The 20,611-nt window shown below is 44.8% G+C and overlaps 2 protein-coding genes across 2 annotated transcripts; one reads left to right on the top strand and one right to left on the bottom strand.

The window, feature by feature from the left end:
- The first annotated feature begins 3,069 nt into the window (after nt 1-3,069).
- evplb (envoplakin b) lies at nt 3,070-14,657 on the top strand. Its single transcript, XM_076142827.1, has 22 exons — nt 3,070-3,248; nt 5,339-5,438; nt 5,610-5,764; nt 6,008-6,131; nt 6,253-6,381; nt 6,468-6,509; nt 6,652-6,813; nt 7,067-7,174; nt 7,282-7,377; nt 7,490-7,600; nt 8,096-8,242; nt 8,364-8,518; nt 8,717-8,814; nt 8,932-9,104; nt 9,199-9,377; nt 9,475-9,613; nt 9,716-9,909; nt 10,036-10,186; nt 10,284-10,367; nt 10,446-10,589; nt 10,680-10,772; nt 10,881-14,657. The coding sequence occupies exons 1-22, from the start codon at nt 3,208-3,210 to the stop codon at nt 14,370-14,372; spliced, it is 6,117 nt and encodes a 2,038-aa protein (XP_075998942.1). The 5' UTR covers nt 3,070-3,207; the 3' UTR covers nt 14,373-14,657.
- A 2,173-nt stretch (nt 14,658-16,830) lies between these two features.
- Nucleotides 16,831-19,184, bottom strand: LOC142992556 (serotonin N-acetyltransferase-like). Its single transcript, XM_076143033.1, has 4 exons — nt 19,100-19,184; nt 18,420-18,642; nt 17,973-18,127; nt 16,831-17,876 (listed from the first exon to the last, which is right to left on the bottom strand). Exons 2-4 carry the CDS (start codon nt 18,574-18,576, stop codon nt 17,508-17,510), a joined length of 681 nt encoding a protein of 226 aa, XP_075999148.1. The 5' UTR covers nt 18,577-18,642; nt 19,100-19,184; the 3' UTR covers nt 16,831-17,507.
- Between the last annotated feature and the right edge of the window lie 1,427 nt (nt 19,185-20,611).

Genomic DNA, 20,611 nt, shown 5'->3' on the forward strand with positions numbered 1-20,611 from the left:
TTTGGTGTTTCTGTTTCTCTTGATTTGAAAAATGCAGGACAAGAGCCTACAAACTATTAAGACATTTTGAATCTTACTGCTTCTACCATGGATTGTACATAGTTGGTAAAAGCATGAAAGACTTCCACTCTGATTGTTCATGACCTGTATCAGGGATCATGTTTCAGTTATGAAGCTGTGCCGCCTGAAGCTCCTATAACAATAGTTTTGCCAAAGAAAATGTTGCCACAACATGCCTTCAATACAAATTGAAACAATCATGACTTCATCCTATAAATCACCTGCCAAGGCGCAGTTACATGGGTGATGAGCCATTGACTAAACGGATGTGACAGCTTACATCTGACATTGTTCCTTAATTGTCCTGCCAGTGAGTTTCATAACGATGCAAATGTTGTTGCCCTGAAGTGAAACAGATAGGTCCTGTATTTGGCAGATGCACAATCACGCAGGCTTGAAGATCCCTGATCATAACAGAAAACTTCACTGTTGGGTCATATTGACTTCTCGTACCCGGATGGAGAAGGAGTAATTGCGCCCCCGTCTGGTAGAGGAGAGACATTTTCCAACATGTAATTTAGTTCCCACTTTGCATGAACTAATACAAAGAAGAATGCTGTCAAGCAAATAGCCAACCAGGTTTGGCAGCATGACAGGTGGTGTAGGGCACCAGGAGTTAAGAAGCTGTTTGATATCTACACTTTGTAGTCTGTAGACTCTAATGTGACACTAGGTGTGCAGCATACAGCTTTGGACCCCTGACCACTTATATCATCACAGACTGAAATGTAGTCACTCCTCCGCCGGTCACTGGAAGGCTCACTGAACACTTCCTGCCCCTCAGAGGTGCGGCTCATCAAATTGCTTCCTACGTATTTACACAGCCGTGGCCTGGAAGTATGTGTGGAATGTTCATAGTGTAAATACATTTAGTGTTCTCAAGATGAGTCAGAGTCAATTGCCTCTTTCATTCTGATATGTGACAGCCTCACCCTTTGTTAACACACACATAAAGAAAGATTTACAGGCACACATGAAGCGTCTCTCCCCGCAAGAGACACCACGCCATAAAACACAGGGACACAACTCCCCACCACGTTGCCACACCGACACTCCCATTCTGAGTGAGATAGTGGTGAAAAGGTCCTGGATCTGTATCTAGATCTAACATTCTGTGGACCAACACATTTAATGAGGGTTTCCCTTGATCGTGTCCAACCTGTCCACCGGGTTCCATGGAACTCTGTTCATAGCTGGTTGAGTAATCCTACAACAAACCAAGCACAGATGAAGCCATCACCTTGTCAGAGTGGTGCACAAAGCGTATGTATGACACAACATGGTGTGTTGGGTTTGAGGGGGGCTAGGACCCAGTAGGCATGTGACTTACTGGTAATACCACCCTTTGGGGTAACGTAAACATCTGTACTATCTAATGAAACGCTGTAGATTTGGTCTTAGTGTGCGTTTATAAACTTTAAAACCTGAGCCTGATTCCCCCCTCAGACTCTGCTCATCTCTCCCCAAATACTTCTTTTTCTTGTTTGGCTTTAGCTTGAACTCGTTTGACTTTCAGATGTTGTCAAATCCGCTGTGCAGAATTTCTCTGGCCTGGCAAGAGAAGGACTTCACACTCCAACCAGTTGGAAAAAGCCAGCTGGATTTGAACTGAGATGGATTTTCAATGCTAGAGTCACAACTTATCAATCAACTCTTGTACGGTGTCATATTGTATTAGATTGCCGTAACAAACGTTCTACGGTGTTTAACCCTGAACCTTCTATGTCTCAATTCCCTCTTTCCTCCTTCCTTTACAGAGTGAATGCAGATTTCAGACTGTAAGTGATTGACACTGACAGAGACGCTGGTGGAGGGACGATCTCTCTTAAGTGCTTTATAGTTTGTTGTTGTTGTTGTTTATGTTGTTGCTCCTCAGTCATCACCTTTGACCTCCTGCTGTCACCTTTTCTCCCCCGGGGGTCGCCTCTGTCCTCCCTCCAATGCGATCTGTGCTTTTCACCTCTTTCCCTCCAGGTATGAGGGCGTTGATCACGAGGAGTAACTGCTCTGGGTGTGAACCAGACACACCCACTGCAAGCATGAGACAGAGCAGCATGCTGAACACATTCTCCTCCCACTGAAGCGTAGAGGCACTTTGTACCAGACGTTCTTCACTCTCCCATCTCACCCCACTTTGAAATGGTCGAGGGGCCTCTTTCTGTCGTGTGGCAACTCAAATGGTGGAGGGCCTCGACTCAAACACACACACACCCGCAACGAACACATGGGCGCTATGCTTCTCTTCTACGTTATCTTTGTTATCAGCGTAGCACCTTTGGAGGCGGGCGAAGTATGCATGTGAGTTAGAATAGACCTTGACTTCCATGTACAGGTAATCTGACAGGGTGTGGGTCTGATAACCTCTGATACTAGGAGGGGAGGGGTTCTGGTTCTCTGAGACGTTTTACTCCTAATACCACCAATTTCTCAACCACATCAACTTCAAAATGTGCATTTCTTGTACGTCACACACTTTAAAGTGATTTGAACCTTCTTACCTTATCATGATTGCTGTTGTTTACCCTTAAGTCTCCCTCAGAACCTTGCAGAGACATCAGACACATTAAAAAGTCAGACGATCTGTGTGTAACATGTTCACCATCAACTAATGATCACCCTCACATCCAGTCATTGACTTTCTGGTTCGTCAACATTCCATCAGAAATACTACATGTGGAAACATTAATGGCCTTTTGTGTGTGTGTGTTGAACAGAGCTGATAAGTTCTGATAATCGGCCGTATTCAGTCGCCTTCCTTCTGAAGTAAGAAAAAAAAGACCCTCTCCTCAATTTCCTTCCTTACTGCCACTAATTGTGTCTTCATTAACGATCCAGCGCCTGTGAAGCAGCCGTGGAATGAAGCAGCCGGTGTGTATAAAACGCCAGAGCTGATTATATGAAGCGGCGGCGGCGGGGGGGAGGAACAGGTCCGCCCGGTCTGCTCCTCCGCTGCTTTTACTGACGACACACCTGCTGGCCTGGGAGGAGCTGAGACAGGTGGACTCTCCTTTAACTCAGAGCCGAGACGCTACTAGAGGAGCGAGGAGTGGGAGAGGAAGGGCAGAGTAGAGAGAGAGAGAGAGGAGCTGGAAGAAGCACCCTGGGGCTCCAGATTATACAGAGACAGGCCTGCACACACTCGTCGAGATGTCGAAGAAAGCGGAACCTAGTCCCGTAAAGATCACCAAGTGAGTGTGGACCGTTTCAGCTGTGTGTGTGCGTGCGTGCGTGTGTGTGTGTGTGTTTGTGTGTGTGTCAGGTTTCCAAGTCTTGTATTACTGTGCCTACTTCTCTACTCTCTTTCCCCGACTGACCTGGAATCTGCTCATAGCTGCGGTAAATGTGTGTGTGTGTGTGCCCCATTTCTGATCCTGTTTACATTTGTCCAGGATGTGGTTTCTTCATGTTGCAGTGTAATAAAAAACACAACCGGGGTGAAACAAATCTAGATTCTGTCTCAGCTGTTGTTAACACTTTCAGTTTCCCCGCTTCATTCATTCTCTGTAGAAACTTTTGCTCTGGACCCTTTGACTACTACAAAAATGAATGGACCCGCTCTGCTTTACTGACTTTTACAGACTCGATCTGTTTGAATTAATTCAGCAAACAATGACTCCCTGTCACCTTAAAAGCACTTTAATGTCTTTCTTTGCCAAAGGGGTGTGACATCGCAGTTTATTGATTCACTAAATCCATACCTGGCTCTATTCAGCATGCCAGCTTACACTCTCATTAAGTTAATAGGTCAACATTGTGCATTGGCTGCTTAATAATATGTAAGGTTTTAATCCAGCAGAGGAAGATTATAATGGAGTGTGTAATTTGTTGTCTTTGCTGTATTAGAAGTAGTGGTTGAGCAAGAACTTCAACTCTCATCTATTATGCTTCATAAAGTTGCATATTACACCGTGTACACCCATGTGAGATTGTGCAACATTCCTTTCGGTGTTGTGTTTATCTACTGGCCACTTGTCACTCAGGAGGGTGTGTAGTAAAGATCACAGAGGCCCCCTCACACACTCACAGATTGTGATTGACAGGGGCACAGGAGAGTTTGAGGGAGTGGCAGGGCAGGGTCCCCTGGAGCCAGGTCTCTGTGTGTGTGCTCTTTTACACAGTGACACAAGTGGCCCAGCACAAGTGTCAGAGGATGTATGGCTTTGTAACGAGCCCCCCCTCCCCTTCTGCGTGATTGATTGTGTATCAGGCGATTGATATGGAATCTGGTGAACAAGGTGACAGAAGGAGTAAACTCTGTTGCTCTCTGTCGTCTTCATTTCTGACTCAAAGTTGAGAGATAAGATGTTGTTTGAGTAGAGGAGTTGTAAACCAGTCGTGCCCTGCAGGGACTAAACGCTCTCCTCCTCCTCCTTCACTCCACGTACTACAGGCCTCTGTCACTGTCACTGTCCCACTGGCAGGTAATGGCTCCATTCATTTAAAAAAAAAAAAAAAGTGACAAATGCTATGACTCAGGACCGGCTGTGTGGCACCAGCAACATTCCTGCCTGGCAGTCAAACAGAGGAGGGGCAGCCCCCCCCGCCCTCACCACACACACACACACACACACACACACACATTCTGTCCCCTGAGTCCTGATCCGGGTGTGTCGGAGGAAATATTTGGCCCTCGTGTGACAACGGAGTAGGAATGACAGTGACACGTTAATGAAAGACGATTAGCTGGGCAGGTGAAGGAGGCGTCTTTGAACGCTCCCTCTGGGGGGTTTGGATCAGTGTGTATTTATGTGCAGCTTCAGTCTCTTGGGCTCGGGTGGGCAGAGGGCGAGACCGACACTTAGAGAGAGAAGTACAAGAAAAAGCACCAAAGTAGCTCCGTTCACAATGAAGTTATTGGCGACACAGGCTCACCTCATCCAGGTAGAATAGACGCTAAGATGTTAACTCACCCTTTATTTAGATCAATTGAGTTACATAGAGTCTCTGTTGTTATAGCGCCACCATCAGGTCCCCTTGAATTTAGTCCAAAGTTGCGACAAACATAATCAGGAATATAATAAAGGTAAGGACAAAGCGTAGATCAGCAATTCTACATGCAAAAGACTGTGACAATTGAGCTTGACTTGGTGTCTCCAGCCCCTCTCTTCATGACAAACTCTCTGTAAGAAGAAGGAGAACGCTCGACTTCTTCTCTTCACTGGACCCTAATGGCACCAGATGACACACACACAGTTTTACAGATTTAACATTCAACAAAACCCAAATGAAATCACTGAACAGAGAGGTTTTGATCACTGTGTGTTTGTTCCTTGTGCAGGACTCAGGCGTCTGACCTGGTGTCGCTGATCTCACGCATGCAGAAGAGCGCAGACCAAGTGGAGAAGAATATTCTGCGAGCGGAGCAGCTGCTCACTATTGTAAGAAAACACACACATCCACACACACACATGATTATGACTCATGACTCGTGAATCATGAAGTCTTGATCGGTTGAATCAGAGCAAGAAAATCAAAACCGATCAGTAGATTAGTTCAAAAATATGTGAGAGTCGAGATAAAGCCTGTTTTCCCGTTGCTCAACATTCCAGGACACAGAGCGTAATGGGAAGAGGCTGACCTTGATCAACCAGAAGGAGTCAGCTGACAACCTGGCGGAGGGCGAAGGCCTGCTGAAGAATCTCTTTCTGGATGTGGATAAGGCCAAGAAGCTGAAGCACCCGCAAGCCACCGACATAGAGAAAGAGTGAGTTGAATCTTGTAGGGGGGGGGGGGAAGTGTGTGTAAGTTACCTCACACACGCTTTCTCACACTTACTCATAATCACGCCAAGACTCAGACACACCTGAAACTCGACACGTCACATACCATCAGGTTCTGCCCGCCACAAACAATCACGTTCCACATTCTCTCCACCCTGTAAACTTGCCACGACCTGGTAAACCTCACACACTTCCTGCTGAGCTGATCTGGATTCTCCTGTTTGCAGTGTGAGAAACCTCCACGATCGCTGGGCCAAGGACTGTGGTACCTACAGGGATCTGTACGACCAGATCCAGGGCGTGGAGCAGAACCACAAGTATGACTGGAGTACTCTGATGGAGGATAAAATGGTCAGTTTTGTGTCACATCTGTCCCTAGACATCATTGAAAAATACCTCCAAATATAACAATCTCACATCCTTTTTGATATTTTGGCCTTTAACAAGTCTCGGCTGTGTAAATATATTCCAGAGGCAGATAAACACGCCGGGATATGGACACAACCTGTCCGATCTGGAGAAGCAGATCGCAGCTCATAACCTTCTACACCAGGAGATCGAGGCCTACAACGGCCAGCTGCAATCCATGGCTTCCTCACCGGTAACAGCATCACACACTCTCACACAGATGCAGGCTGAATCACTTTGGCAATGAAATACATGATCTCCCTTTGTCTTTGTTTCCAGGAGGAATATACGGCTATGAAAGAGAAATACGCAAAACTTTTGGTGAGTTCTTTTTACTTTTGGTGCCGACACATCTGTTCAAACTGCGTCACGCACAGTTGCTGTGTTAGATCCACTTCACAGCACTGTGTGTGTACATGTGGCGTGTACTGTACTTCTTTCACGCATCCTGTGTATTTTGCAGGAAAGCTCCCTGAAGAGGCGCAGCAACCTGACGTCTCTGTATGAATACATGCAGAGCTGCAACAAGGAGCTGGCCTACCTGTCAGGCCAGCAGGAGAGGATCCTGCAGAGGGACTGGAGCGACCAAATGGTCGACCCCCCGGGTGTCCGCATGGAGTACGAGGTCAGTGCTGGGGCTGTCATGACACAGAGGGCGGTGCTGGGTGGAGGGACACTAGAAGGAATAAATACTGAAACTTTGTTTGTCATCGTGCCCTGGAGCTTAATCATCTGGGGCCGGTTGCACCTGCTAGGCACCTGACTGGTGTAACCAGTACAGCACAGCGTCATTGTTTTAGTTGTTAGGAGTGTGTGTTTGTGATGACTTTGGAACACTGTGCCATGTTTCACTGTGTTATCTCTCTGGTTGTGTACAGAAATTCAAAAATAATGGACTTCTTGCCCATGAGAGTGAAATCACCCAGCTGCAGGAGGAAGGAGACCAGCTGGTTGGACTGAACCACCCGGGCAGCGAAACAGTGCAGGTCAGGCATCATGAGCACATATTAGAAACACATGTGGAAGTGTGATAACTGTGAGAAATGAACTGAAATGAGGCAGAATGAGTGAATGAAGTGTGTGATTCCTTCAGACTCACAGAGATGCTGTGCAGGCTGAGTGGCAGACCTTCCTCAACTTGTGTCTGGCACAGGAGACTCACCTGGACAACATTGAGGACTACAAGAAGGTAGGATTCTAATAACACACGCAGCTTTGACTATAATAAGATTTGATCGGCCAAGTCTGAAATTCCGGGTTTGTTTCATGATTGTGTCACGTGTGTGTTTGATCCAACACAGTTCCAGCTGGATGCAGAGACGTTGTCTGATTCCCTGGAAAGACTCAGCTCCACTGTGGACCCAAACTCTCTGACCAATAAGAGCAACCAAGAGGCCCTGCTGGCACTGGAGGTAAAACTGTCATTTTTGTTCTTGAGGTCGGTATGCATTGAAGGTATATATGAGTGTGTATATATATATATATATATATATATATATATATATAACTACATTTAATGTAGTTATCAGACACAAGTGTGGGAAATGCAAGCAAATGTGTTCTGAAGGAGTTAACCAGTGTAAGGAGACTCAGGCTAGATAAACAATGTTTTATTTGCCAACCATGATGAACTGAATAAGTCAATCTATTAGTCAGACTGATGACAGATGTGTTCTGAGAAAAGTCCTTACCTCATCTTCAGTATTTGATCTGTAGTTTACTCCAGTCTTCTACGGGCAACATTCTTATCCATTGTGGCATCAGTTTGCCAAAGTCTTTAAAATTGAAAACAGTGTTAAACTTTGTGTAAAGTTTGTCACATCCGTAGCTCAGGTAGGTTAGTGTTTGAGAGGCTACATTGCCTTCTACCTGAACCTCATGCTTATGTTACTTTTGTCTGTACGCAGGGAGACGAACCTGCAGTGAAGAGAAACGAGCAGCGCCTGGTTGCCCTCAGGCAAGGCATCGACAAGGTTGTGCCGCTGAAGCTGCGTCGAATCAAGTCCTTAAAACCCATGAGTGTGGTGTCCCTGTGTGACTGGACAGATGATGGGGTCAGGCAGGAGTTCTTCAGCTCTTCAGTTAACTATTGAATAGAAACACATGCACTCAGGACTTGCTTACTGATTTTAAAATCTTTTTTGTTGTCTTTTTAAACATTTTCCTCAATTTTAGGCCTCAGTGCAACGCGGTGAGACGTTTCTCCTGAAGAACAACACTAACTGTAAGACCTGGGAGCTTCAGGGCCATGATGGGAAGTTAAAAAGGCTCCCTGGGGTTTGTTTCATGGTCCCACCACCTGATGCTGAAGCCCTGGAGAAAGTCAACAGGTATTGTGAGAAATTCACTGCCAATGTCATTCTTTCCCTGTCTCATGTGATGAAGCCTTTGTTACAACACACACACACACACACACACACACACACACACACACACACACACACACACACACACACACACACACACACACACACACACACTCACTTACCTGTGAGAGTAAAGATGAAACGTCTCATCTGTTTGTTCAGTCTGGAATCAGAGCTGACGGAGCTCAACAGCCGCAGATCTGCACTGCTGACCTCCTTGAAGAAACCTAATGTGGAAACAATTCGCCCGCAGACAGCAAGTGAGAAGAAAACATGTTTTTTTTTGCAGAACATGCATACATTCATTGTTTTGACACCTGAAAAGAGTCTCGCATTTGATATTTGAGTGTAGAATTGTTGCTTTTGCTCCTATGTAGCCAGTGTTGAATCTGCTCCAGAGGATCCTAAAGTCGCAGAACTAGCCAGCAAATTAGACAATATCCAGAAAGCTCTGGATCAGCGTGAGAAAGACATCAAAAGCAGACTGAGGGAGCCACTGGACAGCCGGAACCCCACAGGAGATCTGGAAAAGAGGCTGAAGGAGCACGAGGTGGATACTGACATCACTACGTACATTAATAGTATAATATTACACTTGAGTCAGATTTGTTGTCCCTTACCCTGTGGTATGATTTGCCTTACAGATAGATGCTCTGGCTGTGAAAAAGCTGGAGGCAGAGAAAGCCTCCATCCAGAGAGAGATGGAGCCCATTTTGGCCAAGAAGCCCCTGGGACCTACCGCCTCTACACTGCCTATTAAACTCAGCGCCATCAACAGTCGTTTTGATAACATGAACACACTTCTTGATCTTTACAACAAAAAGTAAGGATAATAAGTAAAGTTTCAACACTGCGTCCTCTACATGGAACACAAACACAACTCTGTTTCTGACTTCCTGTTTCGCTCTCCCCCCCACCAGGGCTACGGCCTCCATGTTCCTGGAGAGGCAAATGCAGAACGTGGAAGGCACCGTCTCAAACTGTGAGAAGCAGCTGGCCAGTGATGGTGTCATTCGTGACCAACCTAACGTCCTTCAGACTCGCAACCAGCAAGTACAGGTACCCTACTGTCATTTTAGGATGACTTGGATTATATAGAGTGTGACACATTTCTTATAGTGGGACACAATTCTCAATTTTGTTTCCCCCCCCATCAAACAGGATATACGTAAGGATATTACCTCCAACAAGGCTGAGTTGACGAAATTAGGCCGGGACCTGGAGCTGACAGAGCAAGCATGCAGCTCCCTGCAGCGAGGGTTCAATGAATACTGTCCTGACATCCGTCGTCAGGAGGAAGAGGTGAAGCGACTGAGGAATCGTTACGCCATTATCAATAACCAACTCCAGGATCGGTGAGAGCTTCTGATATTGCTCAGCTGTACTGTTATCACTGTAATTGTAGAGAACCTTTTTTAATATAAGGGGTTCTAGTTATTTATGTTAGTTTATGAAATGATGACCATGTTGTTGTGCTGCAGGTCGAGTCTCATACAAGACGCAACCAATAAAAATCAAGATTTCCAGAACGCTGCTCAGTCATTGGATTTCTTCTTGGTCAATCTGCCCACCAATCAGATCAAACCCACTGATGATGTGGAACAGATAACAGCCAAGGAGAACTCACAGAAGGTGAGCGGAAGAATTTCCTTACAAATCCAACTCACCTCAATATGAGTCAATAAATGAACCAAAGTGGGTTTGAACTGATTTGTCTCCCCGTGTGTAGAGAGTCATGGAAGACCTGAAGAAGAAGTCGGGCGACCTAACCCGAGTGAAGGATCTCTCCAGTGAACTGCAGAATCTCCTGAATGTGAGTTTGGAGGGATTGATGACAACTTTAATCTTATTTGCAGATTGTACGTTTACCTAAAAGTATTCAATCTCTCAGGCATATGAGACCAAATCAGTGGCTTATCGTGGAACTCTTAATGACGACGACGACGATGATGACGACGACGATGATGATGAGGAAGATGAACCACAAGTCAAGAAACGTTGCACCTCAACAATGGCTAAGGCTGTGCAGAGAAAGGTGTGTTGGAAGGCAGAGAGTCCATAACCATTCTTTTTCCATTTTATCTCTTTGTTTTTTAAACTTGTATTTATTTTGCTCCCATTGCAGGAGAAAGATCTTGCAAACCTTTTCGCTCAGGTGTCTGCAGAGAATGACCAGCTCCTCAGCCAGATGGCAACGGCTAAGAGCATCAAATCCGCAGTATGTTATTACGCAACCACAATAACCGCAGCGTAATACTTGAATTGCTTGCTTGTCAGTTATCCTCTGGAATGACGTTCTCTCTTTTTATGATTTATTTGCTAACAGAATGAAGTGAAATCCAGTCAAATTGTTGTCAGTCAGCAGCTGCAGCTACAGAGCCAACAGAAGAACCTGGTGGAGAGCGATGGCCTGAAGAAAGAGCTAAATGATGAGATTGCCAGGCGCCAGCATGCGCAGAGTGACCTGGAAATATACCAGAAGAGGTTCATGTCTCTGAAAAACAGGAGAGGTGTGGAGAGGTTGGAGGAGAAGGAAATCGTGCAGTACTACCGTGACCCCACACTGGAGGTGGAATTAGAAGCCCTGAAGAATAGGATCCAAGAGGAAATATTTAAAAGGTCAGGGACCACAACACAGTTCGAGATATACAATGAGAGGATCATCAGACTGGAAAAACAGCTGACCACAATTGAACCCAGACTAGTTACCAAGGTACTGACAGAATATGAGCGAGACCCCCAGCTCGATAAGGAAGCAGCCAGGATCAGAGAGGAGATGCGTAAGATGCAGCAGGAGCTCCAAACTAGAGATACTGAGACGGTCCATGTGAAAACTGAGCTCACAGTGCTGTCACAGCAGAAACAAAAAATCAGGGAGAAGGTGGTGAAGAAGGAGGTGGTGAGGCTGGAGAAGGATCCACAGATGCTGAAAGCTGTCCTCACCTTTCAGAATGAAATAGAGGAGGAAGACTACCAATGCAAGACCCTCAACGATCACATTTTTGGCATGAGGAGCGAGATCAACACATTGGAGAGGATCATTCCCTCTATCCAACCCAAAATCGTCACCAAGGTGGTTAAGCAAATACAACAAGACCCAGAACTCTTGGAAGTGTCAAAGAATGTACTGATATCCTTGGAGGAAGAGAAGGATGAGAATGTGATCTTGATGAAGGATGTGACCACCCTTCAGCTGCGTTATGGTGAGGTTGACAATTTCAAGCCTAAAGTGGAGGTCAAGGAGATCATCAATGAAATTTACAGAGTTGACCCTGAGACAGAAGTGGAGCTGGTACGGCTGAGGAAAGAGCGACAGGATTCCGGTCGAAGACGCACAGAACTGGAAAAGGAACTCAGTGTTGTGTCCATAGATCTGAATAAGCTTCGCTCCCAGAAACCAAAAGTGGAGCATAAGGAGGTCACGCAGGAAGTGATCAAAGAGGAAAAAAGCCCAGAGGTGGTGAGGGAATTACAGAGGCTGTCCAACCAAGTTTCCCGTCTGCAAGTCAATTATGATACAACCATTGAATTGCTGAACCATCTACGTAAAGAAAGAGACGAACTGAAGGCAGAGAAATCCAAGGTGGAGACAAAACTAGTGACGAAAGAGCTGATCAAGTATGAGAATGACCCCCTGCTTGAGAAAGAGGCCGACAGAATGAGGAGAAATGTCAGAGAAGAGATTCACCAACGGCGCAATGTCGAGGAATGTCTCTTTGACCTTCAAAACCAATACATAACCCTTGAAAGACAGAAGCCAGAAGAAAAGATCATAACGCAGGAAGTGATACGTCTTCAGAAGGACCCCAAGCAGATCCTGGAGCATGAAAAGCTGAACAAAAGTGTGGACGATGAAGTGAAATCGAGGAGAAAGTTGGAATTGGAGGTAAAACAGCTCAGAGCTCTGGTCCATGAAAAAGAGACAACGCTGGCACAGATTGACGATCGTCAAAAGAAGATTCAAGCCGAGTCAGAACTCAGGCAGATCAAAGTTCGCATTCAAGAACTGGAAAGTGCACCACCTCCCATTGAGGAAAAGATCATAATTGAAGAAGTCCTCAAAGTGGAAAGGGATCCCAAACTGGATAAATTAACTGAAGGTATTCGTGTTGACTTGGACACTGAGGGCGCCAGTATCAGCCGCATAGAAAGAGAAATCCGCAACTTGAGGATCAGGTTGGAGATTCTGCAAAAGGAGAAGTCCCTGGAAAAGGTTGTTTACAGAGAGGTTGTTCGTGTGGAGAAAGACCCAGCAGTGGAAGCTGAGCGGGAACATCTCAGAGAACTCGTCATGCAGGAGAGAAATCTCCGACGGGACCAAGAAGATAACATCCAGAGCATCACCATCAAAATGTCCCATCTGAAGACATCCAAGTCTTTCACTTCTCAGGAGGAGGGGACACTCATTTCCAACCGAGATACCCTGCACAGAGAGAAGGAGGATCTCTACAAACAGCTCAAAGCCTTCGAGTCTGAGAGACAGAACATTAGCATGTCTTTCCAGCAACAGTCTAAACTGATGAGCTCCAGAAACCAAATGGCGAAACAGAGGAGTCTCAAGAGGGACTCCGAAATAAATCGCTACGAGAAAGATATCTTGAACGAAAAAGACAAAATACACCAAAGAGAGACCCTCATTTATGAGCTGGAGAGCAATATTAGGCAGGAGGACCAGGCAGAAACCCACACCAGGGAGACCAATCTCTCCACCAAGATCAGCATCCTGGATCCAGAGAGCGGTAAAGACATGTCTCCCTACGACGCATACTTGCAAGGGCTAATTGATCGCAATCAGTACATCCACCTGCAGGAGTTGGAGTGTGATTGGGAGGAAATTACGTCAACGGGTCCAGACGGGGACACCTCTATTCTGCAGGATCGCAAGAGCGGCAAGCAGTACTCTATCAAAGAAGCTCTGAGGTCTGGCCGCCTGAAGCAATACGACTTGACGCGTTACAGGGAAGGTAAAATGCCCATTTCAGAATTCGCCCTCCTGGTCGCGGGGGAAACTGTGAGGCCTCATGTTCCTCCACTTATGAGCGCAAGAACACCCACCAGATCCCTCCCCTCGTCTCCAATGAACTCCATGCCACCTTCACTGAGGTCTTCCTTCTCTAACCTCAGCACCATCCGCAGTACCAGTACGACCAACCTCAATCTAGCAGTGCTGGATGAGTTCTTCCCTATCTCTGGTATTTACGACACCACCACTGAGAGCCGCATGTCGGTGAGAAGCGCCTTGACCCGGAAACTCATTGACACCGACACGGCTCTGAAGCTGCTGGAGGCGCAGTCGGCCTCAGGTGGAATCGTCGATCTCACCAAAAAGGACAAACTGTCTGTTCACAAGGCAGCTGAGCACGGACTCATTGACACCAGTCACATGTATAAACTCCTGAACGCACAGAAGGCCTTTACGGGAGTGGAGGACCCTATGACCAAGGAGCGTCTTGCAGTGGGCCAGGCGGCAGAGAAAGGTTACCTGTCTCGTGAAAACGCCATGAGGTACCTGGAAGCGCAGTACCTGACCGGGGGACTGGTGGATCCCGCTAAAGCAGGCCGTCTCAGTATTGAAGACGCTCTCGCCAGCAAGATTATCGACGACGCAATGGCCAAACAGCTGCAAGATGAGGCGTCCCACACTAAAGAGCTGACAGATCCCATCTCGAAGGAGAAGATGACATACAAGCAGGCAATGAGTCGCTGCAGGAAGGACATCAGCACGGGGCTCCTGCTGCTTCCTGTAGCCTCCACTGATGCCATAGATGCTCCGTCTTATTCAAACTTTCGGTTCAGTGGTTCTTATGGCAAAATGTAGATAAAGTCAAAGTGACAGCGCATTTATTGTTACAACCACCGGTGCTAGAGGGTGTAATGCTAACATGAAGTGATCAATAAGTCAAGTGAATGGAAATGGAAGTTTGACAGTCATATGCATAAACCAATTAATGATTGTTGGTCAAATCTTACATGTGTATCTCTTATTATTCTTTTTCAGGCTCTGTTGTAAACATCAGATGGTAATGTTTGTATAATATGGTTTTGAATGTTTATTGTTTTTGCATTCTTAAACTAAATCCCAATATAAGTACTTATTAAACTACACCTGTCTCATGTGCAGTTTTTTTAATCTTCAATCCTCAATCCTCAATTATTAGAAGTGTTTGACATTTAATTAATAAAAAGAAAGTCATGTCAACAAATGCATTCTTTACGCACGACACAACACACACAGTTTGACCTCTGCTTTTACATTGATTTTAATTTGGGGAATACACTGTTAATTAATTTTGTAAACGTTTCTGTGAATGAACACCTTCCTACTCACAATACACACCTCACTCCACCACTCAGTACGTTGCACACTCCTCTCTTCTCAGCAGGTCTACTTATACATTGGCCTGAATCAACAAATGTGCAATTATCATCTTAAATCCTCCTGATAGATAAACAGGAGTTCAAGAAATACCTGCTCTGACTGTGATTAGTTGGGGGGGGGGGGTAGTTGGAAGCACCACCAGTGACATTTCTGAGGATGTCAGTAAAGGCTGTGGACATGGGAATCTCTCTCTCTCTCTCTCTCTCTCTCTCTCTCTCTCTCTCTCTCTCTCTCTCTCTCTCTCTCTCTCTCTCTCTCTCTCTCTCTCTCTCTCTCTCTCTCTCTCTCTCTCTCTCTCTCTCTCTGTCTCTCTCTCTGTGTGTCCCTCTTTCTCTGCATGTCTGGCAGATTACCTGCAGTCTAAAAGGACATCGTGGGATTACTGCACGTGAGCCTGTCTGGAGTCTGCTGTTGCCCCCCTCTGTGCCTGGAGCTGAGTGAAGGCTGTTCCCTGCTGGTTGAGTCACTGGACTTAAAGTAGTCATGACACTAATGATGAACCCAACTGCAAAGATATACTGTTGGCTTTAAGCTTGCAATTGGAATAGTTTGACATCTGTATTGCCAAACTTGAGCTATATGTCTTTACAGATAACAATGTTAGATTCTGGGATTTTTCATTTACTGCACTTTCTCTCTGTGTTTTTCTGTATAACTGCCTTCCAATGAAAACCCTGTGAAATATAGTATTTGACGTCACATATAGTACATTGACACACAAATGGCTCGTGCTATAGCAGTAATCTGCATGGACTGGACCATTTCAATTAGTGATGTGCATAATAATAGGCAGCTCCTCTTTGTTCTGCTTGATGATAGACCACAGCACTGATAAGCATGTAGACTAAATGATGATAGTTGACCTCCAATGCAGCCCTGTAATCATGTTAATGCCATGAAAAATGCAATTTCCAGCAAGGCAGGTAGAATCTCACTCAGTAAACACTGTGTTTTACAGATTCCATTAACAATACGTGACAATTCTCGATAACAATGCCCTTGATTGAAGCAGGTATTGGTCAGTGAGAGGCACAACACAGGCAGGATGAAAGCAATTTTAATCAATCTGGTAAGATTGACTAGAAATATATTTGTACCATAAAAAGGAGGGACTTCCTATGGGTAAGGACAGTAACAGTAACCTTCCTATTGCCATGTGTTAGGCAGCATTCGGTAGACAGTCTTTATTATCGTTTCTGTTTATAGTGGTCATTTATCATTTTGATCCATCAAAAAAGTCCCAAAAAAACCCTGATTGATTTCATAGCTGTGTTTGTATCGCATATAGTCCAAATGATCATTTTACTGTATGGAAGTATGCAAAGAAAAGGTTTTCCCTGCTGTCAGCACAGACCTGACCTAAAATATTTAAATTCCTGAAGAATTTCATTTGAATGATTAATGGCAGTGTACTGCCGATGAGCAGCTGAAAAGTTTTTGGCGTCAGATATCAGATCTCTACATTCATTGAACCCAGATCATTATGTGCTGATGCTAATTGGCCTTCTGGGTCATTTTTGACAGGTTTGCCCTTCAGTGGGAGGTGATCACTCTGGCATGTTGGTGGATTAGAGACGGTGACTGTGTCATGGATTAAAGCTCCATTCAAGAACAGGAGGATTTCCAGCGCTGGCCTGTTTATGCAGAGAGTTCCATTCATGCTGGTTTCAGTTCCTACAGGCATAAATGTAGTGACGTTAGACTTCATACTGTGACTTAAAACGTATTCTAGTATTCTGAAATAATTTCTTCATTTGTTGAACACAGTCAGTCGGTGGATGTGTGGGACTAGAATGTTTCTTCATGTTCCTGAAAATGTAAAAATAACTCAAACAAAATAATTTCTCTGAAAAACAGTATAAAACATTTTATTCAAGTTGTGATTCTGTAGGAGACAAATGACCTCAAAGAGAAATAGACATGATTGCAAAACCTTCACAAGACTTAATTAACAACACCACAAAGTAAAACTTCAGTTTTTGTCCCAACTTATCCAAACCTTTATGTGGGTCTAAGTGAGGTCACCAGGTCTGCTGCCTCACTGATGAGTGGATTCTTTTTTAAATCCTCCGACGTTTACAATAGTTAAAGCCCCTAATAGAGCTGGAGGAGCTGTGGTTGAGCGGCTAAAGCCCGGTGATCACTGACGTCAGTCCATAGTTATGGGAAGCTCAGAAAGGTGCTAAGTAGGAGACAGCTTACAGCCATGAATCCAAGTGTGTGTCACAAACACAACACGCCATCAACATAACAATCCACAGGGCAACACAGACGTGTTTTCATTTCAGGGCTGAGTTAAACACAGAGTATCATCTAGTAGAGTCAACTACATAATACATCACTAGCACATTCTTATGCTATCTCAGAATAAGATATTATCCACATAGTTTCACAATGAGACCAAAGCAAAAAAAAAGGCAAATAATCCAAACTAAGATGCCACAGAAAAAACAAAACCCTGAAATTCTCACCAGCTGTTGAACAACCTACAAGACTACAACAATATTGTTTTTGTTTCTTTTAGATTAAAGGGATCCTGTGCAGATTTCTTATCTCTGTCCAAAACTCACCCTGTCATGCATCAACATCTTCATCAGTCTTTGCTAATGGCAAAGGCAAAGGATGGTGAGGGAAGCGGATTGCTTCACTGTTGCGCCTCATGTAAGCATGGCCACTGATGGGGTACCACATCTCTGTGAAGGTCATGTTGCCCACGGTGATGACACAGTGGCCAAGCACCTTGAAGCCCGACTTGCGGTAGAAGGCAATGAGGACGTCCTCGCACATCAGCACGGCTCTACGCACGTTGGGCAGACAGCGGAGATATTGAAGGTAACGCCACATCAAAATAGGACCTTTGCCCTGCTGTCTGAATGTGCGGTGGACAGCCAGGACGTGGATGTGGACGGTGGAACCATGGGGCTTATGAAGAGTCAGTGCTTCCTGTTGGCCACATTTACATAAGCAGCGTTATACACTGAAGTGATGTGTTTATAAGAGCAAAATGATGGACTGGAATGGCATCATATGATGTCTTACTGCAGTGAGTCTGTCCTGGTCCCACAAAGAGCCGATTATAAAAGCAACAAGCCGGCCCTCCTCAAACCAGCCCATGGAGAACTCTGGGCACAGGGTGAGGAAATGACGCACTTCATCCAGGTGGAGGGGACACTCACCTGACACTGAGATGAATGCTGAGAGAGAGAGAGCGAGAGAGATCCGTGCGTAAAGATGTTGGTTCCTGCTTTTAAGCACAGCTGGTGTGGCACATTTGACTAATTGTTTAGAGTGAAATAAAGATGTAACGCGTTTCGTTTGCAATGTTAATGAAGAAAGACAAGAAAATTGATCAATCGACTACATCAATTGGTGACAACTTATCAGCAAACCAAGATCTACCAGTGCGCAAAAACGATTTTACGCAAAGCGAGAGACGGGAAGCTTCTCTTGTTTACTTTACAGATGACGTAACGAACTTTAACTCACCTTCTCTCTCGATTTCAAACACGCTGATGGCATCTTGCGTGTTGAGCGGTCGCACCTCGCTCGCGGGCAGCGTGTGTCTCCTTTGGTTTCCGGGCGACACGGAAGGCGAAGACTGCTTTGGTTTGACGAAAGGCTGCGAGCCCACAACGGACATCATACAGGTTGTGTTGTGTGTTCAAACCCTTCACACCCCTTGCAAGGGATGTTTCCCACCTGTGCAGACCTGCGTGCAGAGTGTGACAATGTCCCCGGGTCGTATTTATAAGGCTGCATGTTCCAGTGTGACTCACCAAACTCCCCCCCGCGTCACTTCTATGGATGATACAGGTCAGAGCTGAGTGCGCCAGATTGTAGTGTAATTATGTGCAATTATCTGCGTCCATCACGACTCTTTGGTGTTTTTGAGAAAGGATCGACATAAATAGATGATTTCCATTGAAGTGCCACCTCCGGCTTACAGGTTGTGTTTATAGCGGGGCTGTGACGCCTGTTGAGCCGCAGGATGACCCTGGATTTGCGGGTATCTATGCGTGACTTTATCCACAAATGGTCCAGATCGGGTTGTGGACGTCACAATGTTACAAAGACACCGTGTTTTTAAATCTGAAGCAGGTAAATGAATGATTAGATGTCTCTGATCGATCATCCAATAAAAAACATGACCTCATCTTGTCACTTACCGAAGCAGTGAGGTGTGTGTGGTTCTCCTCTTGTCTCGGTCCAGATCTCCGTCTTCACCCCCTGGCCACCTGCTGTCCCTCTCCCCGGTCCACGACAGGTGTCTCTCTTCATTACTGAGTGATTATTACTATGAGTCACATGATAAAGGATTACACAAGTTCACTCCAGCTTTTCTCTCAGCGCACGCACAGTGTGTTTGTGTATTCGTGTGTGTGTGTGTGTGTGTGTGTGAGAAAGAAAGAAAGAAAGAAAGAAATCTTAACAAGCTCATCAATTACTCATCGAAAAGATAGATTTCAAGGGGCCCAGCACGAATTATTATTATTATTATTATTATTATTATTATTATTATTATTATTATTATTATTATTATTATTATTATTGAGAAGTTAGCTTGAGGATACCCAAGTGACAACGTCCGTTTTCCAAAATAAACTACAACTTTAGCGCGTGTATATGAAACCCAGCTTTGAAGACATTCCGTTATTATCACTGCTGTCATTTACGGCAATGGAGTTTTCGTTGAAAAAAGTATTACGTCAGCTCGTGCTGCTTTAGGGCATACATAGCCAGTTCTCTCACAGGTGAGCTGGTTCATGTAATGATTTAGAGGCGTGTGTGTGTGTGTGTGTGTGAATGTTTAACCTGTTCAGTGACCACGCTGCCATCAAAGACAACATACTTCTGTCATGTTTTCAGGTGAGCACATGTGTTATTACGTGGGTAGATTCTCTTCTTTATGAATGCGTTTCTATAAGTTTTACACATTATTATGTTGTGGAGTGAAATACTGTAACAAATTGTACACTTTGTATATGTTATATATTTTGTTTTATTTTTATTATTTATAGATTTTGTGTTGGGTGGAATGGGTGTTATATATATTTTATATGCAGTATATAAGAACGAGGTGCAGATAAAATAAAAACGATATGCTGTGACATAGAGGGGTGTGTGTGTGTGTGTGCGCGCGCGCTGTCAAATTCAACCTTCTTATACTTGTTATGTTTCACTGCTAGTCATTCCTGCCACTCTGGCTTTGGATGACTCTTGGAGACTGAAGGGGCCGTAGACATTCCGATGAGAACTTGAGTATTGAGAATCTCACATGTGTAATATATATACATGGAAAACTGTTTTTATGAAATGAAGAACTGAGACAACAATGTATTGTCTCTTTTCTGTGAAATGCTAAAACAGCAGTTTTATTGCATGGGAATTCCATTAAATTGCAGCAAACTAGTGACACCAACAGGCCATAGTTGTGAATTACAGGTAGACCTACTGTCATTTGCACATTTTTTTGACAACCCAATGTTGTTCTATCATGAATTTGCAAGTAATCAGATAAAAGGTATGTAGCATTTGCATTTGGAGTGCATGGAGTCTGTAGTTGATAGTTCAATATGCAGTCATCATTGATCATCAGAGCGTTACTTCTATACATTGCACATTTAATGAATATTTGACTCTAAATTAAGACATACCATGTTGTTGAAAAGGTGCTAAAA

The sequence above is a fragment of the Genypterus blacodes genome, unplaced genomic scaffold, assembly GCF_046128005.1.
Source record: "Genypterus blacodes isolate CSIRO-AG114 ecotype Tasmania unplaced genomic scaffold, CSIRO-AGI_Gbla_v1 ptg000022l_1, whole genome shotgun sequence".
Lineage (NCBI taxonomy): Eukaryota > Metazoa > Chordata > Actinopteri > Ophidiiformes > Ophidiidae > Genypterus > Genypterus blacodes.

Coding starts and splice junctions, on each gene's coding strand:
- evplb (XM_076142827.1), top strand. CDS start 3,208: ATGTCGAAGAAAGCGGAACCTAGTCCCGTAAAGATCACCAA. Junction 5,439..5,609: donor CGGAGCAGCTGCTCACTATT/GTAAGAAAACAC, acceptor TCAACATTCCAG/GACACAGAGCGTAATGGGAA. Junction 9,378..9,474: donor CTTGATCTTTACAACAAAAA/GTAAGGATAATA, acceptor CCCCCCCACCAG/GGCTACGGCCTCCATGTTCC.
- LOC142992556 (XM_076143033.1), bottom strand. CDS start 18,576: ATGATGTCCGTTGTGGGCTCGCAGCCTTTCGTCAAACCAAAGCAGTCT. Junction 18,128..18,419: donor GTTTGAAATCGAGAGAGAAG/GTGAGTTAAAGT, acceptor TCTCTCTCTCAG/CATTCATCTCAGTGTCAGGT. Junction 17,877..17,972: donor ACCAGGACAGACTCACTGCA/GTAAGACATCAT, acceptor TGTGGCCAACAG/GAAGCACTGACTCTTCATAA.